Source organism: Leptonychotes weddellii, chromosome 3, assembly GCF_054177405.1.
Source record: "Leptonychotes weddellii isolate Sample4059 chromosome 3, ASM5417740v2, whole genome shotgun sequence".
In the NCBI taxonomy this organism is placed as follows: domain Eukaryota; kingdom Metazoa; phylum Chordata; class Mammalia; order Carnivora; family Phocidae; genus Leptonychotes; species Leptonychotes weddellii.
The window spans coordinates 42,493,326-42,520,350 of record NC_138371.1 but is presented as its reverse complement, the minus strand read 5'-3'; the positions used below and the strand labels follow the sequence as shown (position 1 = coordinate 42,520,350).

Genomic DNA, 27,025 nt, shown 5'->3' with positions numbered 1-27,025 from the left:
CTAAAATTTTTCATATATATAATTGGGTTTTCTCCCAGTCATGTGGATGCTCTGGGAGATGTTCCATTTACAAATCCTTACAATTATTTTCTCTAACTTATGGAATTTCACCAAATGCATGCAGTTTTGTTGTTCAGTGACAAACTCAAAGGGACTCTTGTTCTGACTTTTTAGCTTTTTCTCTACATATGTCCATACTCTCCCACATATTATGCCCCAAAACCCATTGACCTCAGTCTCCTAATCTCCAATCTCCATATTCTCTACCAGGGAGACCACCATCCTGTGCTTGGGCTCCCCTCCTTTAGCTATGGTTCAGAAGTGCCTTCATGCAGAAAGCTGGGGAGACTGGACTCACCTCACATGTTTCCCTTCTCTAAGGGATCACAATCCTGCACTGCCTTTTTTTTTTTTTTTTTTTTTTGACAGAGAGAGCGAGAGAGGGAACACAAGCAGGGGGAGCAGGAGAGGGAGAAGCAGGCTTCCCGCCGAGCAGGGAGCCTGATGTGGGGCTCGATCCCAGGACCCTGGGATCATGACCTGAGCCGAAGGCAGACGCCTAACGACTGAGCCACCCAGGTGCCCCCTGCACTGCCTTTTGATCCATGTCTGCCAACAGTTGCTTCATATATTTTGTCTAATTTTCTAATCATTTATATTATGAGAGAAAGTTCTGTTTCAGCGCTTCCATCATAGCTGAAGATAGAATTGTCTCTTTAGGTGATTTTTTAAAAGCCTAGCAATCCTTTTTATATATGCTAGTTATATCCTTAACAGTAATTTACTATACACAACACTCATATATTCAAACAATAAGTGGCTCTTGCAGATGTAATAAGGAGATGGAAGCCAGAGACTCATATTTATATGCTAGGTAGTAATGATGTTTAGAAGATACTGTAAGCAAGGAGGTCACTGAAGAATGAAATAATTATATTTGATTAATTTCTAAAGAAAAGGGTAATTTTTATATGATGGTGAAATAAAAGAAACAGGTATGTATCGTGGGAAAGTGGCCAGCTGATGAAAATGTTAGGCTGCTAAAGGAGAAAGAATTACAAAGAATGAGGCAACCAGACCTCTAGCCAAGGTGCTGAACCTGAGTGCTATTCAACTCAACACAAAAGCATACTCGGCCCAGTATGGATGAGAAGGAGGTATAATGAATGGAAAATGACCAGGCAATCACCAAAACCAGGGGCCCACCAGAGGACCACTGAACTGCATAATCTCTTTTAGTAACATTTCCAGCACTTGTATGGAGAAGAAAGAAGGAAATAAGTGCTCAAGTTCAAAGAAATATATTCACATCAATCCTTTTCTGTCAGCTCTGGAATATACAAAAACAAAACAAAACAAAACAAAACAAAAAAACACCTCACAGAGTCACACAGGGGAGAAGTTCTCTCTTTTCACCACAGTGAGATTTTCCGACAGGCCAAGAGCATCATGATGCCAAGGCTATTTTGTAAAAGCTGTTTGGGAAAGCATTATCAAAGTGAGAATGCAGAGCTGTCTGTTTTGCAAAAAGCAAGACACCTAGTGTTACTAACTAAAGATACCATCTCTATAGACTACCATTTAATTCAACTAGCTCTAATAACATGCCATGGGGAAATTTGGGACTAGACCCTGGGAAGATAAAGACCATTCAGATTCTTCTATCCCTTAAGTAGTTCACAATTCAGGAGAATTAAACAGACATAAAAGCATTTAAAATTTTAACCAGCAATTATCTGGAATTTATCTCAGTGAGATGAGATAAAACCACATTATAGTTTGTAAAATTCAGGGGGAAATGTTTTAGTAGGATTAAAGCAAAATAAAACTGTCCCATAAAACTTACCAACAATATAATATGATATACTTTTAAACATTATAAATTAGTAAAAATATGAAAAGTTGGGCTTGGTAAAGTCTACATGGCTCAGTAAGGTTCATATTTTCTTTTCTACAATATTCTAAGGCCCTAAAGAGAATGACTTAATTTTCATATATATATTTCTGCTCTCTGATGCAGTTTAGAATTTTCTAATTAGTAGCTACTGAAAGCCTCAAAGTGGATTCTCAGATTCATTATTTTGACAGGAGATAGCTATAAGATCACTATACTGATAAAGGGAAGACTAAGTCAATATGACTGTTTCTTTCCTGCCAACTCATAGCTGCCCAGGAGGCTGAATTATACCCACTTCACTGCAGATATAAAATCAGTGAACTTAAAGGTTTTTCTTCTTTATTATAGAGAAAAATATAGGATAACAAATGGGGCTTAATATAATTTGTAATAACTGATATGAAAAATGAAAAATAGTAGTTGAACATGAATGCCGAAAATGTGAAAAGAATATTCCTTGGAATGTTCAAATAGTTCTAACTTCTTTTCCTAAAATTATCAAATCTATAATTAGATCTAATAACCCTAAACTTTTTTAAAAAGTTAAAGGAGCCTAAAGGCTCCTGGGTGATAAGTGTCTCTAGAAACCTACCTCTCATACATTTTTCTTCGCACTCTTCCAGACTTCCAAATCGATTCTGATTTCCTTCACATCCCCCATACATAAATTCTTCACACTGTTGAGTGTGAATGTTGAAAAAAAATTGTGTAATCATTGCTCTGCATGGGCCATTATCCGCTTTCAAAGCACAAAATGAATGTAAAAGTTTCAGTGGTGGCAACTCAACATCTACAAGGTAAAAATAAAAGATATAGAACCTTTCATCCACATAGTAATAGTGTTCTTTATTTCCTTTTCAGTACGTCGTAATTTTTCTTAAAAAGCACAACAGAAATAACACAGGCTGAAGAAAACATGACAAGTTATTAAAAATTATCAAAAAGGTAAATAAAGTTTATAAACACACCAAATGAAACAGATTTTATCAACAATTAAACTTTAGGAGTAGAATAATTTTCTAGACTCGCTTTAGGGATTTGGCTTAAACATACACCAGTTGACCAGTATGGAAATGCATAGTCGTTGTACGGTAACCAATGTGTTGACGTTACGAGTAAGTAAAGATGTCTTTTTAAATTCAGCAGTTTTTAAGGGCAGACATTAATGGACAGCTCTTTGATTTGCTCTCCCTAATCCACAGTTGTGTCATTTTTTGCACATAAACAACTTTTTAAAAGCAGCAGTACATACATATTCATATGTACACACACACACACACACACACACACATACATCACACTGTATTAAGCCATTCCCAAATAATGGAAACGTTGGTGTTTGGTATTACAAATACATATATATCATGGTCCATTCTTTTACTTACCATGGTTTGTTTTTAACAATGTTGAGAAAACTTAATGTTGTCTGTATTTTAAAATAGAATGAGGCAATTCTTTTGATCTTGAGTGAGAATTTTTTTCCCTCAATATTCAATCACTTATTTTAGTCACAGAGGAATTTCATATCTTGAGAAGGGACTTGTATATACAGAAAACTCAAAAATTTTAAATTTTATGAGGTCTAATATTAATAGAGGCTTAATTTTAAGTAAGTTGCATTTGCTTATAGAATCTATCAGTAAGATAGACACTGAAAATTGTGGTTGGTACTATCAAAATCATAAAGAACAAATAATGTCATTAATACTCCTTGAGTATTGTCTATAATGTATTTTCCAAGACTTTCAGTATTCACTATGATCACTTCTGAGGGGCCTAAGCCAATTTGCCCTTTAGAGGGCAGCAGTATGCTGCTAAATTAAAACAATCTGATTAAGTTTAGGTATCTTCCAAGAAAGGGTTTTAATGCACTATAAAATAACTTACTTTGAAAAAAGATGAAAGGATGTCATCATTTAAAAATATATAAAACCTTTTAAAAGCATTAAATAAAAGAACAAGTGTGAATATATAACCATCTAGAAGGAAATCAATTTTGAATGTCCTGTGGTTTCAAAACTTCTGTGAATTTTTTGAAAGAGAAGATATACATATCATAAAAGTTGGATTAGATAATTTTATCAAATGTCTTCTACCTTTTGTTACCTTAATGATCTATATCGAATTAATGTCAAGTAGTAGCCACATTTCAGTAGTGTTATTTTATCTTTATGATAAAATAATTGGAATGTTATTTTTTATTTTCTATATGGGTCTAAAATGATAAGTAAACCCTGAAATCTTAGAAGGGTTAAAAATACCGCTTTCTGTCCGTAAATTATTATTATGCTGTTTCATTCATTTGACAGTAATTATTTATGAACATGTGAATTTTATCTCAACCACTCTTCCACTTTTAAACTTAAAATCAAACTTCAATTTATAAAATGCCATATCACCATTTTGATTTCTTTGATAACTGAATTGACAATTTTTTTCAATTGAAATAAGTTGAGCTTACAGAAATGATATAACAGTAAAATTTCTGACCCAAATTTGATAAGATAGAATAACATAAAACAGATTTATTTATTATGACACACAGACCTTCATCTACAAAAGACATGGATATTTTTAGCACCAAACACAATTTTCATGAATTGGCTAGTTCTCAAGTTAGCTAATTATTACTGGTCAAACCTTTAAGGAATGTTGAATTTTATGCACCTGTGCGGGTTATGTACAATCAAAAAATATATCATTTGGATGTTGATCTATGTGATTTTTTAAAATAATTTTTCCACCAATTATATAGTGTCCCTAAAGCCAATCAATCTCTATAATATATATGTAAATAGTTTACCAAAATGAGTAAACAACTATTCATTGACATATGTAAATTATTCTCATTTCTTTGCTTTTTAATTATGTACCTAATATTTTATGCTGATGAACTTATTTGAATATGATTGGCTTTAAAATGTCTCTCAAGGCATATCAAAAGTTTCTGGCACCTAATGATATGGATACTTCAGAATCATAATTTTCCTTAAATGTTCCTGGACTTCCCTAGAATTCTTAATTTTCTTAAATTACATACACAAAAACTTTTCTCTACATAAATTCATTATATATTTAATATATATTATAGCACTTATATATACATTATATATAAAATAGCATTTTAGAAAGTTGGTAAAAATATCTTCCATAGACAAATAGGTGAATATAAACAAAAAAGTGATTTATGAAAAAACATGTGTTTTCGATTCATCACTGAAATTACAATTGTCGGTTTGAAATAAAAAATAACTAAAAACCTTTTCTGAGTAGTAGTATACTTGTGATAATTATAAATGCTGCTTATATTCTCTTAAAGATTTAGAATACTGTCACTGACATTCTGACTTGTTAAGAGTTGTGAGAAACTAGAAGACTTTGCATCTAAGACCCTAAGCAGTGCATTTTACTGAGAACAGACCCACGACAAGCATCATTGCATTAGCACAATACGTTTGTACACTCTAGACACATTTTTATGCAACCGATAAAAATTTGACCTGTCAGTTCTATAAGTATCTGATCTTAGAATCAGATCTCAGAATCTCAGAGGTCACATATATAATTTTGAGAAAGGAGCTAGGAATAATAATATTCTGATATTCTGAATCTTATGGCTATATACCATTACTTCAGAAATTCCTATAGCACTCCTTAGATAATATGATGGTCCCTGATTCCCATATTAATGTGACTTCAGATCTTTATAGACACAGTACCTCAGACAGGAGCCTGTAGTCTAATACTCTACCTGTAGAACCCAGGGGGCTTTATCTAATACCTGAGTTGCTATAGATATTTAGGAGAACTAGTTCTTATAAATAGTAATTTACATAAGGTTCTTTTTCATTGATGATGCCTCTGATTTCGACTTTTGATATATTTGATAGTCCTTTTCATCATGCCAAACTTTTATTTTACATTTTCTCCATTAAGCATATACCACACCGAGTTCAACTTGCTATTTAGGAATTGTGCCACAAGGTGGTGGCCATCAGCCACAGAAATGAAAGCTGGTTCCCCGTATTTGTCCTTGTAGTAGTTAATACTAGCTAATGTTTACTAATTACTGTGCTCCAGACATTTTGTAATTACATTATTTAGTAATCACAACAATCTTCTTAATGAGGTATTCTCTCCATTTACAACTTATAAAACAGCACTGTAGAAATTAATTGCTCTGTTCCCACCCTAAGTTTTATACGCCACATAGTTTTATACCAGATGTCTCACACATTCTTAATAATTGAGTGATATTGTCACAGTCTGTATGACTGAGATTCCTAGATTGGCATTTGGGTAAAGCACATAGATTTAATTCTAAAATTTACACTCAATACATTTTTTTCTCAAATTCACCTTATAAAAACTAAAAATGTTTCAGCTATGAAAGTAGGTGATTTTATAGCAATTTCCCAAGTGAAACACTAAGAACTAATTTTAAACTATATTTTATTAATTTATTATCAAATTATTCATCTTTACTGTTCACATTTTAGTGTCCTTCTTAGCTGAATCATATATTAGAATATTCAGCTTATGACCCACCCTTGGCAGAGCATCCCTGAAGTGGGGGAGTGATGAGGTGTGGTCTCTCAGATGTAGTACCATGCCACTCCACCCAAAAGGGATGGAAGTCTGTCTTGGTTTTCATTTTTTACCTTGGATAAATCTTTTTGAAAGTTAACAATTGTGTGTTGATCATGGGTCAGGCACTGTGGGGTCATGGCAGATATGATAGTAAATTAGGTGGCAGTAGCCCCGCCCCTTCCCTGTCATGTAGCATGCAGACACTGAAGATTTTTTTTTTTTTTTTAAATTTTATTTATTTATTCATGAGAGACAGAGAGAGAGAGAGAGGCAGAGGGAGAAGCAGGCTCCCAAGGAGCAGGGAGCCCGATGCGGGACTTGATCCCAGGACCCTGAGATCATGACCTGAGCCGAAGGCAGACGCTTAACCATCTGAGCCACCCAGGCGCCCCAGACACTGAAGATTTATAAACATTCAAGAAGTTCAAGGTGCTGTGTTTGTGCATAATAAGATAGCTAAGCTTGTCTGGAGAGTCAGGGATAGCTTTCCTGAGACTTGAAACGGAGACTGAAGGAAAGTGTTAGTGATAAGGATCTGCCTAACCCCATGTAACTAGAAAACATATGCAGGGCAGTGTAATAGGGAATTTAATCTGATGCAGCCAGATGAACAGAATTATGGTTTTTATTGTATCATTTTTGTAATTGATTTCTTGCATTTTATGTCTCACAATCTGAGGATTACAATCTCACTCTCCCCTCCCCCTGTCCTGGGACGTCGGATAGTAGGCTCATGATAATATTTGGGGACATGTCATGTCCCCGACTGTTAGAGTCCTCATTCTCCTGGAACTTGTTTGGGAACCAAGAGCTTTAAGGTAACTTACTATTTAAGAGTCTACATGCTGTTTGATTCTCTCATGAAAAGATTTGATTTCTCTGGCAGGGAAGAACATAGCCATACACTCTTTGCCTTCTCCGTGCCGAAAAATGTGCCAGGTGCTTTTATGCAGTTTATATAACAACCATATGAACATAGTTATTTGCATCACTTACATATCGATTAAGACACTGGGAGTCAGAGAGTTTACCTAACTCATCTAATTTTGCAAAGCTACTGTGTGGCAAACCCCACATGCAAACTTAGATCTGCCTGATTGTACATCTTACGAAAGACACTTAGCTTTCTCTAAATGCTCCCTGCTAATCTTCTCTCTCTCACTCTAAAGGAATTTTAAAAAAGAGCTTATCACTACTGTTTTTTATTATAAAAAATTTTATTATATTTCATCCTCCCTGCTGGTTAGACTGATTAAGAAAAAGCCTACTATTGCCTTGTGAGAAAAATGATAAGATCGTGTATGTTTTCCTCTAAGATGATAGTACACTATTCGATGAAATGGTATACTTCTATAAAAAGATGGCATGACCTTGGCACAGTGTGATAAATGGTATCTTCAAAACTGAATTGATTCTGATGTGGGATCATGCTATTTCAAGACTGAAAACAAAACAAAACCAAAAAACCCCGAAACTGGTTAAGACTGTGCAGCCAGTCAGTTAGGTGATCTTCAAGTCTAGCTATCAGATAAAAAATGTTTTCTTAGCTGGCTTTGCTTGTTCTGAATTTATCAAGAGATTTTAAACTCCAGCTTAATTATTAATGGGTTAACTCTGGTTTCTTGGCTGACTGCATCAGCAGCAACAATGTCAGGAAACTTCTGATTACCTGGCATGCATTTTCTCAGCCTAACTGAGGGACATCAGATTAGGTGAATATTGGGGATCCTTTCTCCTCCCACTTTCCAAGATGGGTTGCCTACTTTTTCTCTGTGGGGACTTTATTCTCTACATTTCTTCTCTTCTCAGCTTCCAGAATATTAGAAACCATCTCCTTTGATAAATGAGACAAATGAAGAATTAGAGCTTATTTCATAATGCCCAAATTCTCATTTTATAAGGCATGTTATAGTGTTTACTTTGTTAGTGTTTCATCTTTAGGAAGTTTTTATAACAATATTTTTTCCAGTGACAATTTAATAGTCTCCCCTGTGAAACTGTGAGATTCTTCAGAACTTGGTCTGAGTCATCACTGTTTCCCTAGTACCTACCAATTTCAAGCACATAAGATATATTTATTCAATCTTTATCAAAGGGAAGTACATTGAACAAAATCCCTTTCAAGGGTGCTTAGATACATGAAATAAGAATGTATTTATGGAAGTCTTTGGTACACCATCAACATACATACCAATAGAAGCTATCACTTTGTTCATATTGTCACACCATTACCAGTGACTTGAGATTTCTATCAATAATTTACTAATTTTCCACAAAATAGTACTTTTAAGAAAGAAATATATAGTAACAATCACTGTACATTCTTCTCCTTGTTCTATTGCTGATTGTTAATATTTTATTTTTAGATACGGAGCTTTATGAGATTAGAACTAACTTGTATTAGGCCAGATCTCCTAATGTCCTGTTTTACTAGATTCTCACACTGGACTCATCTGGGAAGTTCTTGAGAATAAGGCAAAAAAGCAGAGAATATCTATAGTTTCCTTTCCCTTCTCACACTTTTCCCAGCCAAAGGATGGCATCAAGGTTCACGGCTGTTTCTACAACACTTTGTTCCTTGCAATCGTCCAGAGATACTTCAATGTTTAATCTTATCACCTGGAAAAAAAAAAGAAGTCTTCCTTTCTAAAGTGACTTTTTTTTGGTCTAAATTTTTTTGGGGGGGGAACAAATTACATGTAAGACATGTAAGTCACTAATGTAAAAGCTAATTTTCCCACACAATGGAGAAAAATATATTACATTTTGGGATTAAAATTGAGATCTTTAGCCGAAAAATATGAATCCTTCTAATATTTTACCTGTAATATCTGTATATTCTTCAGCTTCAAGGACAGCACTAAGAAGGGCAGAGGCACAATTAAGCAGCAGATACACAGACACCCAAAAAATCTGTTCTTTCTTCATTGTATAAATCATCTCTGAAATACAGAACCCAGATATATTTAATTAAGAGTTAATGTCAAATTATCTATAGACTAGCAGGAATCTTATGCACGCCTCCAAATGTAAATTTCTATGACACTTAATCTGTACTGTCTGCAAATTCCATGAGTCCTATTTAAAACGTGCATGTAGCATTTAATATTGTAGACACACATATGTTCAGTGCATATGTCTAATAATATTCAAGTATGCAGCTCATGTTTCAACCTTGAAAATACAAATTAAAATGGCAACAATTGATCATCATGCCTAACTATGTATTAAGATCCATTTTCATATACAGTTCTATTTGCACATCTTTCTCACAGCTATTCTTCTTTCTCAGTCAGAATTATATTTTAATATCTCTGGCATTTTTCTATTATTTCATTAATGCAACTTTCAATTCCTGATTTCTCTTTCCCATGGCTTCAGTCCTTCTCTTCAAAAAGAAAGACATTTTCCAAATTTTTGTCTTTGTTTCCTATAAAATATATTTGTTTGTATAACCAATTTCTTAACCAGATTTTCTATGAGATAGCAGACAGAACTGCTGAAAAAAGAAATCTTTAGCATTCTAGCAAGTCCTTTACCCCAGTCTTCCACCCTCAATTTAGGCAGGTATCTGATTCAAAAGAGTTTCATAGAAAAGTGACTTTAAGTGATAAACCAACATATTTACACTCTAAGGGAAACAGATTTCAGAAGGAGAGTGAGACTTCCTCTTTCAAAATGATTTAGAGTTCCACAGTAAAAAATAATGGAAAAACCACACTGAAATTTTTTTAAGGCTCTTTCTACTTTGGATTCAAGGATGGGTGTTCATATAGCATAGGAAGAGAAAAGGAAGGAACATATGCACATGTTCAGCCACTGATGTTATAAGTCAGGAATGAAAGAGAAATCTTATCAGTAAGGATTCACAAATGCAAGAACAGATATTCCATCTAAAATAATTTAGAGAATTCTCTGTTTACTCCTATAATGAATCATAGCTGCCATATACACCGTTAAGGTATATGTAGTTTTATAATAAATAATAAAGTAATGCCATTTTGCTTTAAGCTTCATTAAAATCACTAGTGAAATGTACAACCTATTTTTTCACAACACTTTGTAAATGTTAACATGTATTTGATTTTTCTGTCAGTAGCCGTGTTATATACCTCTGTGTCATATCATTAACTATTTGAATCCACAAGTATATTTGTATATATATGAATGCATATATATGTATATATATATATGTATATAATTTTGAAGAGTCGATCACCTAAACTTCTAGTCTTTATCTTATTTTTGAAAATGTAGTTTTTGGGGTGCCTGGGTGGTTCAGTCAGTTAAGTGTCTGCCTTTGGCTAGGGCCCTGATCCCAGGGTCCTGGGATCGAGCGGAGCGTTGGGCTCCCTGCTCAGCGGGGAGTCTGCTTCTCCCTCTCCCTCTGCCCCTCTCTCTTCTCCTGCTCTTTCTCTCTTTCAAAAAAATAAATGAAATCTTAAAAAAAAAAAAAGAAAAGAAAATGTATTTTTTGGGGCGCCTGGGTGGCTCAGTCATTAAGAGTCTGCCTTCGGCTCAGGTCATGATCCCAGGGTCCTGGGATCCAGCCCCGCATCAGGTCCCCTGCTCCGCGGGAAGCCTGCTTCCTCTCCCACTCCGCCCGCTTGTGTTCCCTCTCTCACTGTGTCTCTGTCTGCCAAATAAATAAATAAAATCTTTAAAAAAAAAAAAAAGAAAATGTATTTTTCAAGGACTCTTCTATTTCCATTAGTTTCTTTGAGATATATGGCCCTGTGATATTTTGAGTGCAAAATATAGCTTATTTTTCTATCCCATCGTTTAGGGAACAGGCTGAAGTTGGGTGCCTAAAGACCTTGATGAGAATTTGGGCTGTAAACCCACCAAGTTCCTTTCTTTAATACTATTGGCCTACAGTGTTGCCTAATTTTAGTAGTTTTAGACTTTCCTTGGTTGCAAGGATCAGAAGCCAGCTCAGACAGTTTGCTTATTCATTCTAGAGAAGGTGGAACAAGCTAGGATTAGAAAGGGAGGTTTGTGGTTGGATCTAAGAGTCGGGGAGCTGAATGCCGTTAGAAGTCTCTCATAGCTATTGCACTCCTTAACAAGTGTTACTCTCCTTCAGTGCAGCCCAGCTTTCTCTATGTAGGAGGATGCATAGCACTGATATTTCCAGGGTTTTAAAGCTTAAAAGATCCTTCCATCAAAACAGTATGACTGCTTCTCTTTATGACTAGTGTCAAATAGCTTGAAAATAGCACTGATGGTTTCAATTTGTAGGAAATGCCCCCTTCACTTTTGGACCAATACATTTGAGGTGAAAAGCTGTTAGGAGACTAGCATAGATTTGGAGGAGCTGAAATGGACTTTCTTAGGGTTGGGGAATGGGATAATGTGGTAACATTGCAAATCTCTACGTAAGTATACGGTTTTAGGATGGAGTGGACAAGTGTGGCTCCCAGGAGGAGTGGATTGTTGCTTCCAGAAAAAGGAAGGATGTCGGGCAGATAAAACGATGAGTATGCACTGTAGCAACCCAGAGCTAATTAATGGCTGATCCAGAACTTGAATTCAAGTTAGAATAACCTCCCAGAGTGAAAGACTGATTTTGGCACATCACTGAAAAAACAGTACAACTTCTTATGATACTGATAAAACTGTAATCTGTAGAGATCAATTAGAGTGAAGTGACTTAATTACAGATCATTGTAATTAGTTTCCTTTTTAAAATTTCCAACTGCATCACTGAGTTACATTGCAAAATGGCAAACAAGACAGCAAATCCAAACTGAAGCTATGCATTGGTTAACTCACTCTGCCTTTCTTCACTCTATTTCTTGAATAGCTGACCCCATTAAAAATATCTACTACCCTACCTAGTATCATATAGAAAAATTGATTCAAAGAAATTCAAAGATCTGAATGTGAAAGATAAAACATTAAATCTTGTAAAAGAAACATAGGAGAATATGTTCATGATGAGGTTGGCAAAGGTTTCTGAATCAGGATACAGACAGCACCAATTATAAAGTAAAATACTGTTAATTTGATTTCATTAAAATCAACTCCTGCTCATCAAGATAAGCACCATTAAGACACTGAAAAGGCAAGTTGTGAGAAAGTGTTTGAAATTCATGTATCTGAAGATTATACATTGAAAATGTATGAGGAATTACAAATAAATATCCAACTAAAATGGGTTAAAGATTGACCGGGCACTTCTCAGAAGATTATGGGCAAATGGCAAATAAGCATATTTAAAAGATAGTCAACATAATTAGTCATCATAAAAATTAAAATTAACACCATTGTGAGATAGTATGACAAAATTTAATAAAAACTGACAATATAAAGTGTTGATGACTTGAACCTTCACCATTGTTGGGATTATGCTATCTGAATTATTTGTGTTCCCCAAATTCTTATATAGAATCCTAACTCCCAAATGTGATGGTATTAGGAGGTAGAGTCTTTCAGAGATGATTAGGTCTTAGGGTATAAGATTCATGTTCTTATAAAAGAGACCCCACAAAGATCTCTCATCCATTCCACTGTGTGAGGACTCAGCGAGAAGGTTCTCAGCGAGAACCAGGAAGAAGGCCCTCACTCTTGCTAATCCCTTTTAATTTCTAATCAATATCAGAATTTATTTAAGCAAGAATATATTATATAAATGTGTTGTGTCAGTGACTAGTTGTGTGTAATAATATGTTAGACAGTAAGAGAGATTAAGAAATCTAGAGGAAGCCTTGACCCTTAGGAATTTACATGTAACCAACTGAGTTAAATAAAAATGCAATGTTAAATGCCTAGATAAATTGTCAGGGTATATTTGCATACACCAGGCACATAGTAGTGGAAAATAAACATATGTTAAATTATTTAACTTGGATAAAAATAGAATTTATATTTTGGGACAACAAACTAAAAATCCTAAACTTAGCTCTGCCAGCAACCTGTTAAGTAACCTTTGGAAATTTATATTTTTATTTTTTTAAAGATTTTATTTATTTATTTATTTGACAGAGAGTGAGAGAGCACAAGCAGAGGGAGCAGCAGAGGGGAAGGAGAAGTAGGCTCCCTGCTGTGCAGGGAGCCTGATGCGATGCAAGGCTTGATCCCAGGACCTTGAGATCATGACCTGAGCCAAACACAGACACTTAACCAACTGAGCCACCCAGGCACCCCTATATTTTTAAACCAATTTATAAAACACATGACTTTGACTACATTGTCGTTAAGTTCCATTCCAGTTCTAAAAATTTATGCATTTTAATTAACACATTTTATATACTCCACAGAATAATTTATAGTTATGTTGTTTAACTTACATTTTCCATTCACTTTAATGCTAAGCTGCAGTGTTAATTTTATCCTTTAGGTCAAGATGTGTTCTCAGAATATAAGTTCAGCAAGATGTTATTAGCTGCTACATTTTAAAAAAAGTGTTCATAGGCTAATATATATTTATGTCTGAATTAAAAACCTTATATATAAAAAAAACCTTATATAGGTTTCTCAACTGTAGGACATTTATAGGATCCTTATTATGGTAATGTGCAATTGTATCTTCTATGGGAGAATAGAGTAAATGCATTTCCAAACGTATATGACAAGGGGCTATTTTCCCATAAAGTATTTTTTGGAAAATACCTTAACAAATAATGTTACATTTAAGGAGAAGTCAGTAGATATTCTGAACTAGAGAAATATTAAAAAGCATGATGTGATCTGTGCTTTAATAAAATCCAACATGTATGGCAAGATGTGAAGAGGGCAAAATTTAAGTGGAATTGGCAGGTAGAATGTTGCAGAGGATCAGGTTGAAATTATGAGCAGGGAACTATCAGTGGAACTACAGAGAAAAGGGCAGGTTTGAGAGACTTTTTGAGTTAAGTATTGATAAAATTGAGTAATTGAGTAAATACAGGATATAAAGAACAGAGAATTCAAGTATAGCCTGAGTGAATTACTGTGTTAGTCACACAATAGGTAATTTATAGTTAGGTAAATTAATATAAGTATTGATTGGTGTACATATTAGGGAGGAATTCAGTCTGGACAGATTGTATTTGAGGTTATGTTTTCTAAGTGGACCTGTATAAAGGCAGTTAAAGATGTAAGACAAGAGCTGGGAAATGTTTTGCTACATCATCATCATCATTGTGAGGCAGGGTCATTTCACCAAGGGAAAGGATGCCAATAAATCATTTCCAGCTCCCCCTTCAACTTTATTTCCTATCATCTTTCCTGTAATCATTTGGCTTTATGGACACTGCCTACTAATCCCTTGGCTTCAATGAAACTGCTAATTCTTGAACAAACCATACTCATTCTAAGTGTGGTACTTTGAAACTACTGTTTCTTGTCATGGGAATACTCTTCTACAAGGTAATGGAATAGCAGACTCCTTCTTTTAGTTAAGACCCTGTCCAGAAAGCCTCTCCTCCAAAAGATTTTCTTGGAGCACCATATTTAAAAAGTAACCACCACCACCAGTTCCTCATCATTTCCTATACCAATAACCTGGCTTTTCTTTTTTAAGGTTCTTTGCCTTTTCATTACTGAATTGTAGAAGTTCTTTATTTATTATGGGGATAAATACCTTGCCAAATATATACATAATAAATACTTTATCTTGGTTTATTGTTTATCTCTTCTTTTTCATATAAGTGTCTTGATAAGCACAAGTTTTTATTTCTAGTAAATTTGATTCTTAAAAGCAATTCAATAGTTCAGTAGCTATCAGTGTATCTACAAGTTGCACAAACATTGCCCCCATCACTTTTAGAATATTTTCATTATCCTATAAGGAAACTCCCCACCCTTTAGCCATCACGTCCTTGCTTCCCAACCTCCCCATTCCACATCCCAAGGTAACTATTAATCTAATTTCTGTCTTTATATATCACCTAATTCTAGACAGTTCATATAAATGAAATAATCCACTATATGGCCTTTTGTGTCTAGTTTCTTTCATTTAGCATAGTGTTTTCAAGGTTCATCCATGTTATAGCATATATCAGTACGTCATTTCTTTTTATTGCTGAAAATATCCTATTGTATAGAGATGCCATAATTTATCCATTTATTAGTTAATGAGCATTTGTGTTTTTCCCACTTTTTGGGTATTATGAATAAAGTTATGAACATGTGTGCACAAGTTTTTGTGCAGACATATGTTTTCATTTCTCTTGGGTATATAACTAAGAGTGAAATTATTGTATCATATAGTAATTCTGCTTAATCTTTTAAGGAACTGCCAGATTGTTTTTCAAAGCAGCTGTACCATTTCACATTCCTACTAGTAATGTTTTGCTTTGTTTTCTGAATAGCACTTAGCACCGTTTACATATTTATTTTTGTACAAGTTCACTGTCTCCATCACTAAAGCATTTTCCATTCTTAGCATAGACACTTTATATTACATTCACAGATCTATGTTTAGTACCCAAAATAATGACTAAGTAATACTTGGTGAATAAATGAATTAATTAAGATATATTTTGTGGGCTAAAATTAGGTTACAGTATGGATCTTTGGATATATCCATGTAGTTTTATTTATTTCTGCCAATCCCACCAAAAAATAAAGAGATTAGAAGCAAATGTGATGGAGTGGTCATCCATCCATATTTTTTTTTAATTTATCTATTTGACAGAGAGAGAGATAGCAAGAGCAGGAACACAAGCAGGGGGAGTGGGAGAGAGAGAAGCGGGCTTCCCACCAAGCCAGGAGCCCGATGCGGGGCTCGATCCCAGGACTCTGGGATCATGACCTGAGCCGAAGGCAGACGCTTAACCACTGAGCCACCCAGGCGCCCCCGTATTTCTTTTTCTAATGGTATTTTTTATATTGTTTTCTGGAAGTATGAAATATTCCAATTGAAAAATTTGTAAAAGAAAAGGTAAATAGAGTGGATTTTGTGTTTATAAAATTTTGCTTAAATGGTAGGTATTTTCCAAATCAAAAGAGGAACAAGAGCGATTGCTAAAATCCAATCAATGGTATAGATGGTAGTATGTAGGAGAGATGCCAAAAGGTATATTTAGAAAAGAGGTAATTAGGTGAAAGAAATGTATTATTTGTTATTTCACTATTTATTTATATTAATATTCTTTAGAGAGTATGTGAAAGAAAGGGAGTTGGTCTGTATGAATCTAGGAAGTGAGGAGCCAGAAATGGAAAGGAAAGGGGCAGAACCTTGAGATCTTCACTTATTGAGGATATAAGCTTATCTATGAACTTCATATCAACTATAATCCTCTGAAAAATCTTATCCTATATGAAATATTATACCCATCTTTAGAAAACTGAGGCTCAGAAAAAGGGTATAACTTTTCCAAATAGAATGAGACAGAGCTAAGTTTGCACCCATATCTCTGTAACTCCAGAGCTCATGGTCATATCACCATACCAAGATGCCTTTCCAAAAACTGGTCAATCAGTCTTCAGCGATGTCTACAAAGCACCCTGCCTACAAGGTTACTCTGCTTTGCTTGGCAAGTATATCACTGTAGTAGAGATGGCTATATTCCTTATGGAAACCAAGATCCATCCAATCAATCTAATGTCCCATGCTGTAATCCCAAGTAATATCTTTCCTTCTTCCCTTCCTCCTTTTTTTCTCTTTCTCTTCTGTTTTTCCTTCCTTCCTTCCTTGTTCCTTCTACCCTCCGCTGCCACCCTCTTCCTTCTTTTCTGTTTTTTAGGTTTGTTTAGTGGTTAACAGAAGGAGTCTGGAGTGAAACTGTGTTATAGGCTCAGTTGTGTCCCCCTACAAATTCATATGTTGAAGTCTTAACCCCCAGTACTTCAGACTGTGCCGTATTTGGAGATAAGGCCTTTAAAGAGGTAATTGAGGACAAACTAGGTTGAGATGGGCCCTAATCCAATATGACTGGTGTCCTCATAAAAAAAAGAGGAAAAATTATGATACAGATACATACAAAGACTTACTACCTATAAGCCCAGAAGAGAAACCTCGAAGGAAATCAGTCTTTGTTGACACCTTGATCTCCAACTTCTAGGTTTCATAGCTGTGAGGAAATAAATTTTTATTGTTTAAGCTACCCAGTCAGTAGCACATTGTTATGGTAGCCCTGGCAAACTGGTACAGACTGTAAAACTTCAAATACCACTTCAGTAACTGACCAATTATCTGAATTTGATAGTACATTTATCCCCTCTTTGCCTCTGTTTACTCATCTATAAAATGGGTATTTTACCAGAACCTATCTCATTGGGTGTGAGGATTAAAGGGAATTAGATTAGATTACATTGTAAATGAATAGAATGGTGACTAGTTCAGTTAATTGTAGCTATTACAATTTATATCTGTAATTCTTGACAACGTGTTGGGTACACTGTAAAAATGGCAGCTCAATATGCATGGAGTTTATCCTTTCTTGAGAATATTATCTCAGACTCTTTGAAGGGCTAAAAAATAACTGAAAATACAGCACTGATTTGGGAAGAGTTTAGGGACAAACTGAGAGACATTTTTGTTCTAATTTGGTTAGGTATGGAAGCCAAGAATTGCTGGGCTACAAGTTATAAGGTAAGCAGTATAGATCTTAAGGTAAAGTGAATATTCTTCTAAGGATCACAGTCATTTGGAGCTAGAAATATGTTGGCAATCTGGCTTTGGTGACTGAAAGAGAACTCAAGGGCAATGGCAATGGATACTGACAAGGATGGGAACTTATAGCAAGATTTAAAGAGCAAAAAATTCACAAAGAATGGAAGAGACCAATAGTAGGCTGGAATTACAGCATTAGATTTCCAATACCTCATTTTGGGAAAGGCCTAAAAAAACATGTGGACAGTCACTGATCTATCATTAATAACTCCTGTTATTTTGTCATTTTTTTAAAGATTTATTTATTTGAGAGAGAGAGAGAGAGCACACAAAAGGAGAGACAGAGGGAGAAGCGGACTCCCCCAAGTGGGCAGCCCGATGCGGGGCTCGATCCCAGGACCCCAGGATCATGACCCAAGCCAAAGGCAGATGCTCAACTGACTGAGCCACCCAGATGCCCCTTATTTTATCATCTTTAAATTAATCTGGAAAAATTACGTATTATGTTTACTTATATATCATCAGCATGGTGCTTAGGAAATTAAACTTCCTAGTTCAAATTTTCTTTTTCACATATTGCTGAACTTCTTTTTTGAAGTTTTACTATTAATTTCTGAGATCAATGCATACTTTGCTATGTCTAAAAGAAAGAAATTTCATTTTGGCTGCTTCTTTGTGGTGTACCAGTGAACGACAGGAGAGACAAAATGTGACAACCAGAAAAGAGAAAAAAATAGCTTGAAGAATAATTCCAATTTTCTGCTCAGCAGTGCCTAATGTTGTTATCCTCCTAGTGTTTATTACTGCTATCCACTCAATTTGGCTGATCCCTGGGGGAGCTACCCTTCTGCCCACTAAAATCTTGAAGCCTGTTTTTATCTTTAACCTATGTGCTTCCTTGGCTGTTTCTCATTTTGGGTGAGTTTGTTGCACACTAACACTAAGGATAATGAATGAAGAAAGAAAAAAATTAGGATAAAACTTATGGTGGGAAAGAGGAAAGATAAAAACCCTATAAGGATTCTAATAATTTTCTCCTTTCTCTTTAGGTTTTGAAGTTCATTTTTTATAAGTAGTGTTTTCAATGGAAAATTTCCAAATATTCATAATGACTAGGGTCCGGAAATGGATTTTTGTTAAAAATTATTGTTAATAGGCTTCCAACTCTTATTCCTGAATGCAGAGTTTCTGAACTTGTATCATCTCAGTGAGAAGTTTGAGAGCCAGACTTTTCTCAGGAAGAGAGTATTTTTTGAATAAATACATTGTGGGAATTCAAATGTTTGGGCAGTTTCCCAAGAGAGGTCTAAGGCTGTGTAACTGCACATTTGTCACATACCAAATTCTAACAAGTCAGTCAGAGCCTTCTTTAACTCTTTATTAACGTCCCTCCAGGTCCCACATTCTTGGGACACTGAGTCATCATTATAAGCGTTATGTTGGCATTAGGATTATTTACCTATGAAATGAGATTAAAATAAAGATAAAATGTCATGAGGTTCTAACTGTATGGAATATATACCACATTTATTTTAAGAAATGATACTAGAAGTACAAAGATGTATCATTATAAAACATTATTTTTTGTAATGTTTTATCATTTTTTGAAGTGGTTTCTTATCTATTAGGTTTCTGTATCTTGACAATAATGCTGTACAGCCAATGGGACAGATATACTGGATTTATGTTAGAGATACGTGATTTATTTTCGAACATCATATGCCTAGATGGCTAGTAAGTGACAGAGGCAGAGCTTGATCCTGGACTTTCCCAAAGCTTCCTTAAAATAAGCAAGACTTATGGGATAGACACTAAATCCAATTCAGGAAAATATAATTCAATATATTAATTACTTATATCTGTCTGTATTTGTCTTTGAAATATTATCTTTATTGTGAATCGGAGACTATGAGTAGGCAATATCACCAAAGGAACTACAGGATAAAAATCAGTTTCTCTGATTTGCTAATCCTATAAGTACAATTCATTAACCAAAAGAAGTTTTTGCTGTGGTCATTATTATAATTTTTGATTTAGTGAGTTGCGTAAATGTTTTCTATTCCTGGTTTAAACTCTATACTTCATTAGTGATTATATTTATTACTATATAAATATTTCTACATCATTCTATCCATATATATGGGAAGTTTGTTTTTGACCCAAGCCTTAGCTTTTGACCCAAGCTCATTCTTGAAGGGCATATGGGAAGTTGGTTTTTGACCCAAGCCTTAGCTTTTGACCCAGGCACATTCTTTTTTTTTTTTTTTTTAATTTATTTGAGAGAGAGAGAGAATGAGAGACAGAGAACATGAGAGGGAGGAGGGTCAGAGGGAGAAGCAGACTCCCCGCCAAGCAGGGAGCCTGATGCGGGACTCGATCTCGGGACTCCAGGATCATGACCTGAGCCGAAGGCAGTCGCTTAACCAACTGAGCCACCCAGGCGCCCGACCCAGGCACATTCTTGAAGGACATAGGTCAAAGCCTTAAAAAACCTGGGGCGGGAGAGATCTATCCCTTACACTTGAGAAGAGGACACAGAAGTTCACCCAGCAGTCAAAGACTGAATGAATAGAACAAGTCTACACAAGGGAACATCTAAAAAAGGTGCCTGAAAATCTATAAAGTATCAAATTTTCTTTTTTCCCCAAACTTTAGAGGAAATAGAAGCCACATCTACAAACATAAAAAAAAAAAATCTTGACCAAAGACCAAATTTGAAGGAGCATGGGGGTGGTTAAGTCAGTTGAGCTTCTGACTCTTGGTTTTGGCTCAGGTCATGAACTCAGGGTCCTGGGATCAAGCCCCATGTCAGGATCTACCACTCAGCAAGGAATCCACTTGTCCTTCTCCCTCTATCCCTCTGCCCCTCCTCTCTCTCTCTCTCAAATAAATAAATAAAATCTTTAAAAAGAGAGAGAGAGAGGTGTGTATGATATATAATATTATTGGAAGTGGAGGTGGGGAGAAGTGGCCTGATTTGTGAGGAAAATAAAAAGTAAATTCAAGATAATTTGATGATTAAAATTACATGGAAGGTGAGGAAGAGAGAAGAATCAAGGACAGCTACAGTTCCTGCTTTAACAAAGGGGTCAATGGATGGTTCCAGGCAATGAGTTGAGAAGCCTAAGAAAAGGAGCATGTTGCTTTAGGAAGGTGACGAATTCCATGTGAGGCAGTTTGAGTTTGAAGTATTTGTAAGACATTCATTGGAGCCATGAAATAAGAAACCCGATATGTAGATGTGGAGCTCAGGGCAGATATCTCTGCTAGAGATAGAAATGTGAGAATCAAAGTATAAATGATAATTACTTCTGTGGAGTGGATGAAATTGATTTAACAAGTACTTGTATAGCATTTGCTATGGAGCAGACATTCTTCTTCTAAGTGTTTTTATAAACTTTAGTTTATGTAATCTGTGACTCTATGAGGTGAGTGTGAAGATTGGAAAGGAATACCTAGAATTAAAGTCCAAAGAATGAGGATGAGGAAAAAAGATCTGAGAAGATGACTAAGGGGAAGCAGGAGGAAACCTGGCAAGCTATAGTGGCATGAACGTTAAGGGAAGTGGACACTTCAAGAAATTGTTGCAAGTTGACAATGTCTAAAGCACAAAAGGTTCAAATGAAGGCAAGAGCTAAAAAAACATGCATGGGGTTTAGTGACAATGACATTGTCACCACCCTTGCAAAATTACAAGATTTAGTACAGTGGTGTGGGCAGCAGCAGGTAAACTATTGAAGGAACTGGAACAGAGGCTGTGAAAACAGCAAGTTAGGATATCATTTTATAAGTGTATCCTGAAAAATAAGAGAGAGCATTTTAAGGGAAACTTTTGTGGAGGGTATAGTTTTATGTTTCTGCCATTAGAGAGAGGGAGACAAAAGCTAAAACAAAAATAAAATGAATAGAGGGGCACCTGGGTGTCTCAGTTGGTTATGCGCCCAACTCTTGATTTCAGCTCAGGTCATGATCTCAGAGTCCTGGGATTGAGCCCCACATCAGGCTCCACGCTCAGTGGGGAGTCTGCTAGGGATTCTCTCTCTCTCTCTCTCTCTCTCCCTCTCCCTCTCCCTCTGCCCCTCCCCCCGCTCCCACACATGCTCTCTCTCTTTCTAAAATAAATAAATAATTTTTTGAAAAAAATAAAAATAAAATGAATAGAGGATCCTGGCCAACAGGTGAAGAGGGTCTAACTTCGGCCTGAAGAAAAGAGTATATTCCATTAAAACAAGAGGTTTTCTTTTTTCAGATGGGGGTGGATAGAGGGATATGATACATTTTCGGGTATGTGCATGTACATGTGTGTGTTTTGTGAGAGAGTTGTTGAGACCAAGTAGAAAGTAGATCTTCTTGCTGTGATTCAATATTCTAGGTGAATAAGAGGCTGAGATTGTTCAAAATGTCAAGAAGCAGTGGACTTTTAAAAATGTGAGGGTTTGGGGCGCCTGGGTGGCTCAGTTGGTTAAGTGACTGCCTTCGGCTCAGGTCATGATCCTGGAGTCCCGGGATCGAGTCCCACATCGGGCTCCCTGCTCGGCAGGGAGTCTGCTTCTCCCTCTGACCCTCCTCCCTCTCATGCTCTCTGTCTCTCATTCTCTCTGTCTCAAATAAATAAATAAAAAAAATCTTTAAAAAAAAAATGTGAGGGTTTGATATTTTCTCTAGATGAAATAAAAGGAGATATTGAAAATTTCTTATTAAAAGATTTATGGGCTTCTGGAAATCAAAATTATAAATTCATAATAATTTGTGCCTTCAAAAATCAGTGCTCCTTCTCTCCAGATATAAAAATTAAGCTTTTGAAGGATTCAGAGTTGGATTTTATCAATTGGACAGACGTAAAAGACAAAAAGGGCAAGACTTTGAGGAGTGTTGGCAAGAGGAAATATATAAGTGGTTTATTATTTAATCATCAAATAATTATTCCTGCATGTGTACATTCTTTGTTCAAAAATGTAGATGATATGTTAAGTGAGCAATATCACACACTTGGAAATTTAAATATATGAAAATGGCTAAATGCAAACTCATGCTTATTTTAGCATAAAGATGTTACATTTTTAATGTAGATATGCAACATCATGACAATTATTAGATATGGCAGCACATCCATCTACCAGATATAGTATTACACAAAGTTAAATTAGTAATGATAATGAGTAGAAGATAAAGTGGGGAATAATCATGGTAATGTGAATTTTAAAAGCTGAATACAAAAATATATGTCTATTTTAAGGTAAACTAAGTAAAAATTGTTCATGCAGAAAAATATGTTTTAATAAGGGAGGATACATTAGGCCAGTGAGATTATGGATCTATTTTTGAACTTTTTTTTAAAGATTTATTTATTTATTTTAGAGAGAGAGAGTCATGTACATGAGCAGGGGAAGGGTCTGTGGGAGAGGGAGAGAAGCAGACTCCCAGCTGAGCAAGGTGCCTGACTCAACGTGGGGCTTGATCTCACGACCCCGAGATCATGACCTGAGTTGAAATCAAGAGTGGGATGCTCAACTGACTGAGCCACCCAGGCGCCCCATATTTTTGAACTTTTTAAACTGTTGTTTCAGTTATCTTGTTTGTTTGCATACTGAACAACCATTCCTTACCACTTTTGGTTGATACTACTGACCTGAATATGTTCATAAATCCAGTTCTCAGGGAAAGATAGCCTATGTCTGCCCCAGGAATAAATGTATAAATAATGAACTCTTCATTAATCCACATTAATCGGTGATTCCATTTCCCTTACAGTGATTAGTTTAATTATTTCAGTATGATAAATCTCTGGCCAGTGATATGAGAAAGAAAGTATGCTATTTTCCAGGGCTGGGGATGAGGTACTTTTGCAAAAGATCCTTGCTCTAAATGGAGCCACATGGGAAAGGCCACACGATGTCCCTGTTCATTTGTCTTTATATGATGCCTATGGCTGAAGCAACCATCTTGTAATATTGAGAATTCCCTGAAATAAAAACTACCTGCTAGGGTCGCCTGGGTGGCTCTGTTGGTTAGGCGTCTGCCTTCGGCTCAGGTCATGATCCCGGAGTCCTGTGATTGAGGCCCACCTCAAGCTTCCTGCTCAGCGGGGAGTCTGCTTCTCCCACTCCCTCTCCCTCTGCCCTGCCCCCGGCTTGTGCTCTCTTTCTCTCTCAAATAAAAAAATAAAATCTTAAGAAAAAACTACTTGCTATAAATGATGGAAATAAAATGACAGAAGAACCTAGATTTGCTAACAAGTCTTGAAGCATATTACCTCTGTGCTTTGTAGTAGTAAGACAATATAATGAGCTAAGTAGCCTTATTATTTAAGCTAGTGGTGCTGTGGTTTTGTCCTACCACCAGCCAAATGTAACCTAACTGGCAGTTATTTTTCTGTTTTTACTGTTTCACCAGTTTCACAAACTGGTTATTAATCAATTTGTTTCAATTGCTTTTGATTGAAGGATGCTTAGGAGATGAGAAAATAATACCAATACTACAAAGCCCAGGTCAGAATCCCCATTTCTTATCATTAAAACTGTTTTGACATTAAAATAATGCCTGATGTTTTGCTATAAAAGAGTCAAAGTTTTAAGGTTTTTTAAAAAAGTTTTAGTGTCTTTTATTTTTTTATGTTTTAAAATAATCTCTCCACCCATCGCGGGACTCAAACTCACCACCCTGAGATCAAGAGTTGCGTGGTCTTCTCAGTCTACTGACTGAGCCAGCCAGGAACCCCTAAAAGAGTCAAATTTTTAGATTATGTTTTAGAAGTATATGCAGAGTAAAGATAAAATATGGGAAACAAGGAAGCAAAACATTCTGATTTGGTAAGTAAATTCATATTAGAAACAGAGTGGTTCAAAAATAAAACAAAATCAAAACAACAAAAAACCTCCTGAAATAATTGCAGGCTATTGACTCCACTTATGTTTACCTAAAGATTGGCCAATCCTCTAGGAAAACATCTCTTAAGTTTGGCTCTTATTACAGGAAGTCATATTTCTGGAGAATTGTGTAATGTGAAATTCCCTAATGTTAGTTAATAGGTCAAATCATAACATTTATCTGTATTTTAGATTGTGACAGTCTCATTGATAAAAAGCTTTGCTACTCTCTTTCTTTTACATTCAGGAGCAGTTGTCAGATATGATTTTATAAAGTTTCTTCTAAGAATAATACATTAAAAGCTGTTCACCATGTAGGCCTAACTTCTTGTCATTTATAATGTAAGAAATAAAAGTAAAGAAAATCCCATAGAAAGGAAATGGTGACACCAGGGAGAAAGAGCGAATATCTTCATGTTACAAACAAATAGCATACATGTGTTAACGATTTATTTAAAAAAGAATAAACAAAAACTGAAGTGGAGAACATAGAGATACAACTATATACAGTTAGAGATAAAAGAAACCATAAGGATAAGCATTTTTTAATAACACTGAATTCCAGAAACAAATTTTTCCCCAAATTCTTACATTTGCAAATTGGCAGAACTTCAATTCAAACATAGGAATTGTGACCATTCAAGGAAAAGGCAACTTCACTTTCTATTCTCACAAGAAAGACCCACTGTTCTTGCAAATAGCTTCCTCTTTTTTTCCCCTAAAGTGTTTTTCAGATTATTTACAATCTCTAGAAAATAACATGCATCAAATTTTAACTAGGGGATTTTTATTCTCTGTTTTAGGCCTAAGTCCTATAAGTAAAATAAGTCAAGAAGAAACTCATCAGTTAAAATAATTAAAAAAAATTTTAGGGGCGCCTGGGTCGCTCAGTCGGTTAAGCGTCTGCCTTCAGCTCAAGTCTTAATCCCAGGGTCCTGAGATCAAGCCCCACATCGAGGGGGGGGGGGTCCCTGCTCAGCAGGGAGCCTGCTTCTCCCTCTCCTTCTGCCTGCGGCTCCCCCTGCTTGTGCTCTCTCTGCCCCCCAGCAAATAAAATCTTAAAAAATATTTTTAATTCTGTGTGTATATTTTTAAAAAGGAAAAACAATATCCCTCTAAACAATAATAAGAAATATTACTTCTTATTGCTAGTCAAGAGAGAATAGAGACCCGGAAGTAGAGAAGGAAAATTGAGAAGCGATGGGAGGGAAGGAGGAGAATAAAGAGATAATTAAAAGTTATGAATATGGAAAATGTAAATATGTAAAAATATTTCTAAAAATCCTTAAAGTCTGAAGAGAATGTGATAGAGATCTCTTAATACTAAAACTACTGCAGTCAAAGGGAAACCAGGTAGAAACACATAATAAAGGAAATAATGACAACTACCAAAGATTCTTCATGATATATTTACCCATAATCACCAAAAGTCTTTTAGAAAAATATTCATGGAATAATTTCTCTAGGTTTTACAGTTAAATTTGTAAGACATTTTTTTTTCAAAAGAAGGCGGCATTCATTTCTTTGAGTTCATCTTTCCTCATCACAGTGACTCTGATTCCCATACTAACCCAGTTTAGTTAAAAGCAAAGCTTGTCATGGCATACTGCTTTCATTTCTTTTCTTTAAGGGGAAAAAAACAAATAAAGTTAATGTTCTATATCTAAACCAAAATCGAGGTTTCTGAGAATTCAATTCTGTTCAACTACTAATGCTAATATCTCCAAATAGAAGTAAATGGAAAAGTCCATCGTCTCTCATGGTTCGTCTCCCAAACAAACAGAGGGTTCTAGAGGGGAGGGGGGTGGGAGGATGGGTTAGCCTGGTGATGGGTATTAAAGAGGGCACGTTCTGCATGGAGCACTGGGTGTTATGCACAAACAATGAATCGTGGAACACTACATCAAAAACTAATGATGTAATGTATGGTGATTAACATAACAATAAAAAAATTTTTAAAAAAAGTAAATGGAAAAAACACAAACGAATACTGTAAACTTAGGTGTGAGGAGACAGAAAAGAACTAAATATATTAACTGTGGCTTTCTCTATTATTAGTAGTATCCATATTAAAGAAGAGAACGATATAGAAAAATCTATGGTTGCTTCTATTTTTCCTACTGTTTGTAT

At 35.5% G+C, this 27,025-nt stretch overlaps 1 protein-coding gene across 4 annotated transcripts in view; it reads right to left on the bottom strand.

The window, feature by feature from the left end:
* Positions 1-27,025, bottom strand: part of TFPI (tissue factor pathway inhibitor) — a 547,151-nt gene that overhangs the window by 28,367 nt on the left and 491,759 nt on the right. For 2 of the 4 annotated variants that reach the window (XM_081813998.1, XM_081814000.1), the window contains exons 3-4: positions 9,310-9,429; positions 2,490-2,687 (exon numbers count right to left, since the gene is read on the bottom strand). In XM_081813998.1, the coding sequence (XP_081670124.1) occupies positions 2,490-2,687; positions 9,310-9,427 (316 nt within the window). In that variant the 5' untranslated portion in view covers positions 9,428-9,429. Of the gene's footprint in view, positions 1-2,489; positions 2,688-8,156; positions 8,322-9,309; positions 9,430-24,685; positions 24,747-27,025 lie in introns of those variants that run through there. The other 2 variants (XM_081813999.1, XM_081814001.1) reach the window with 2 other exon arrangements.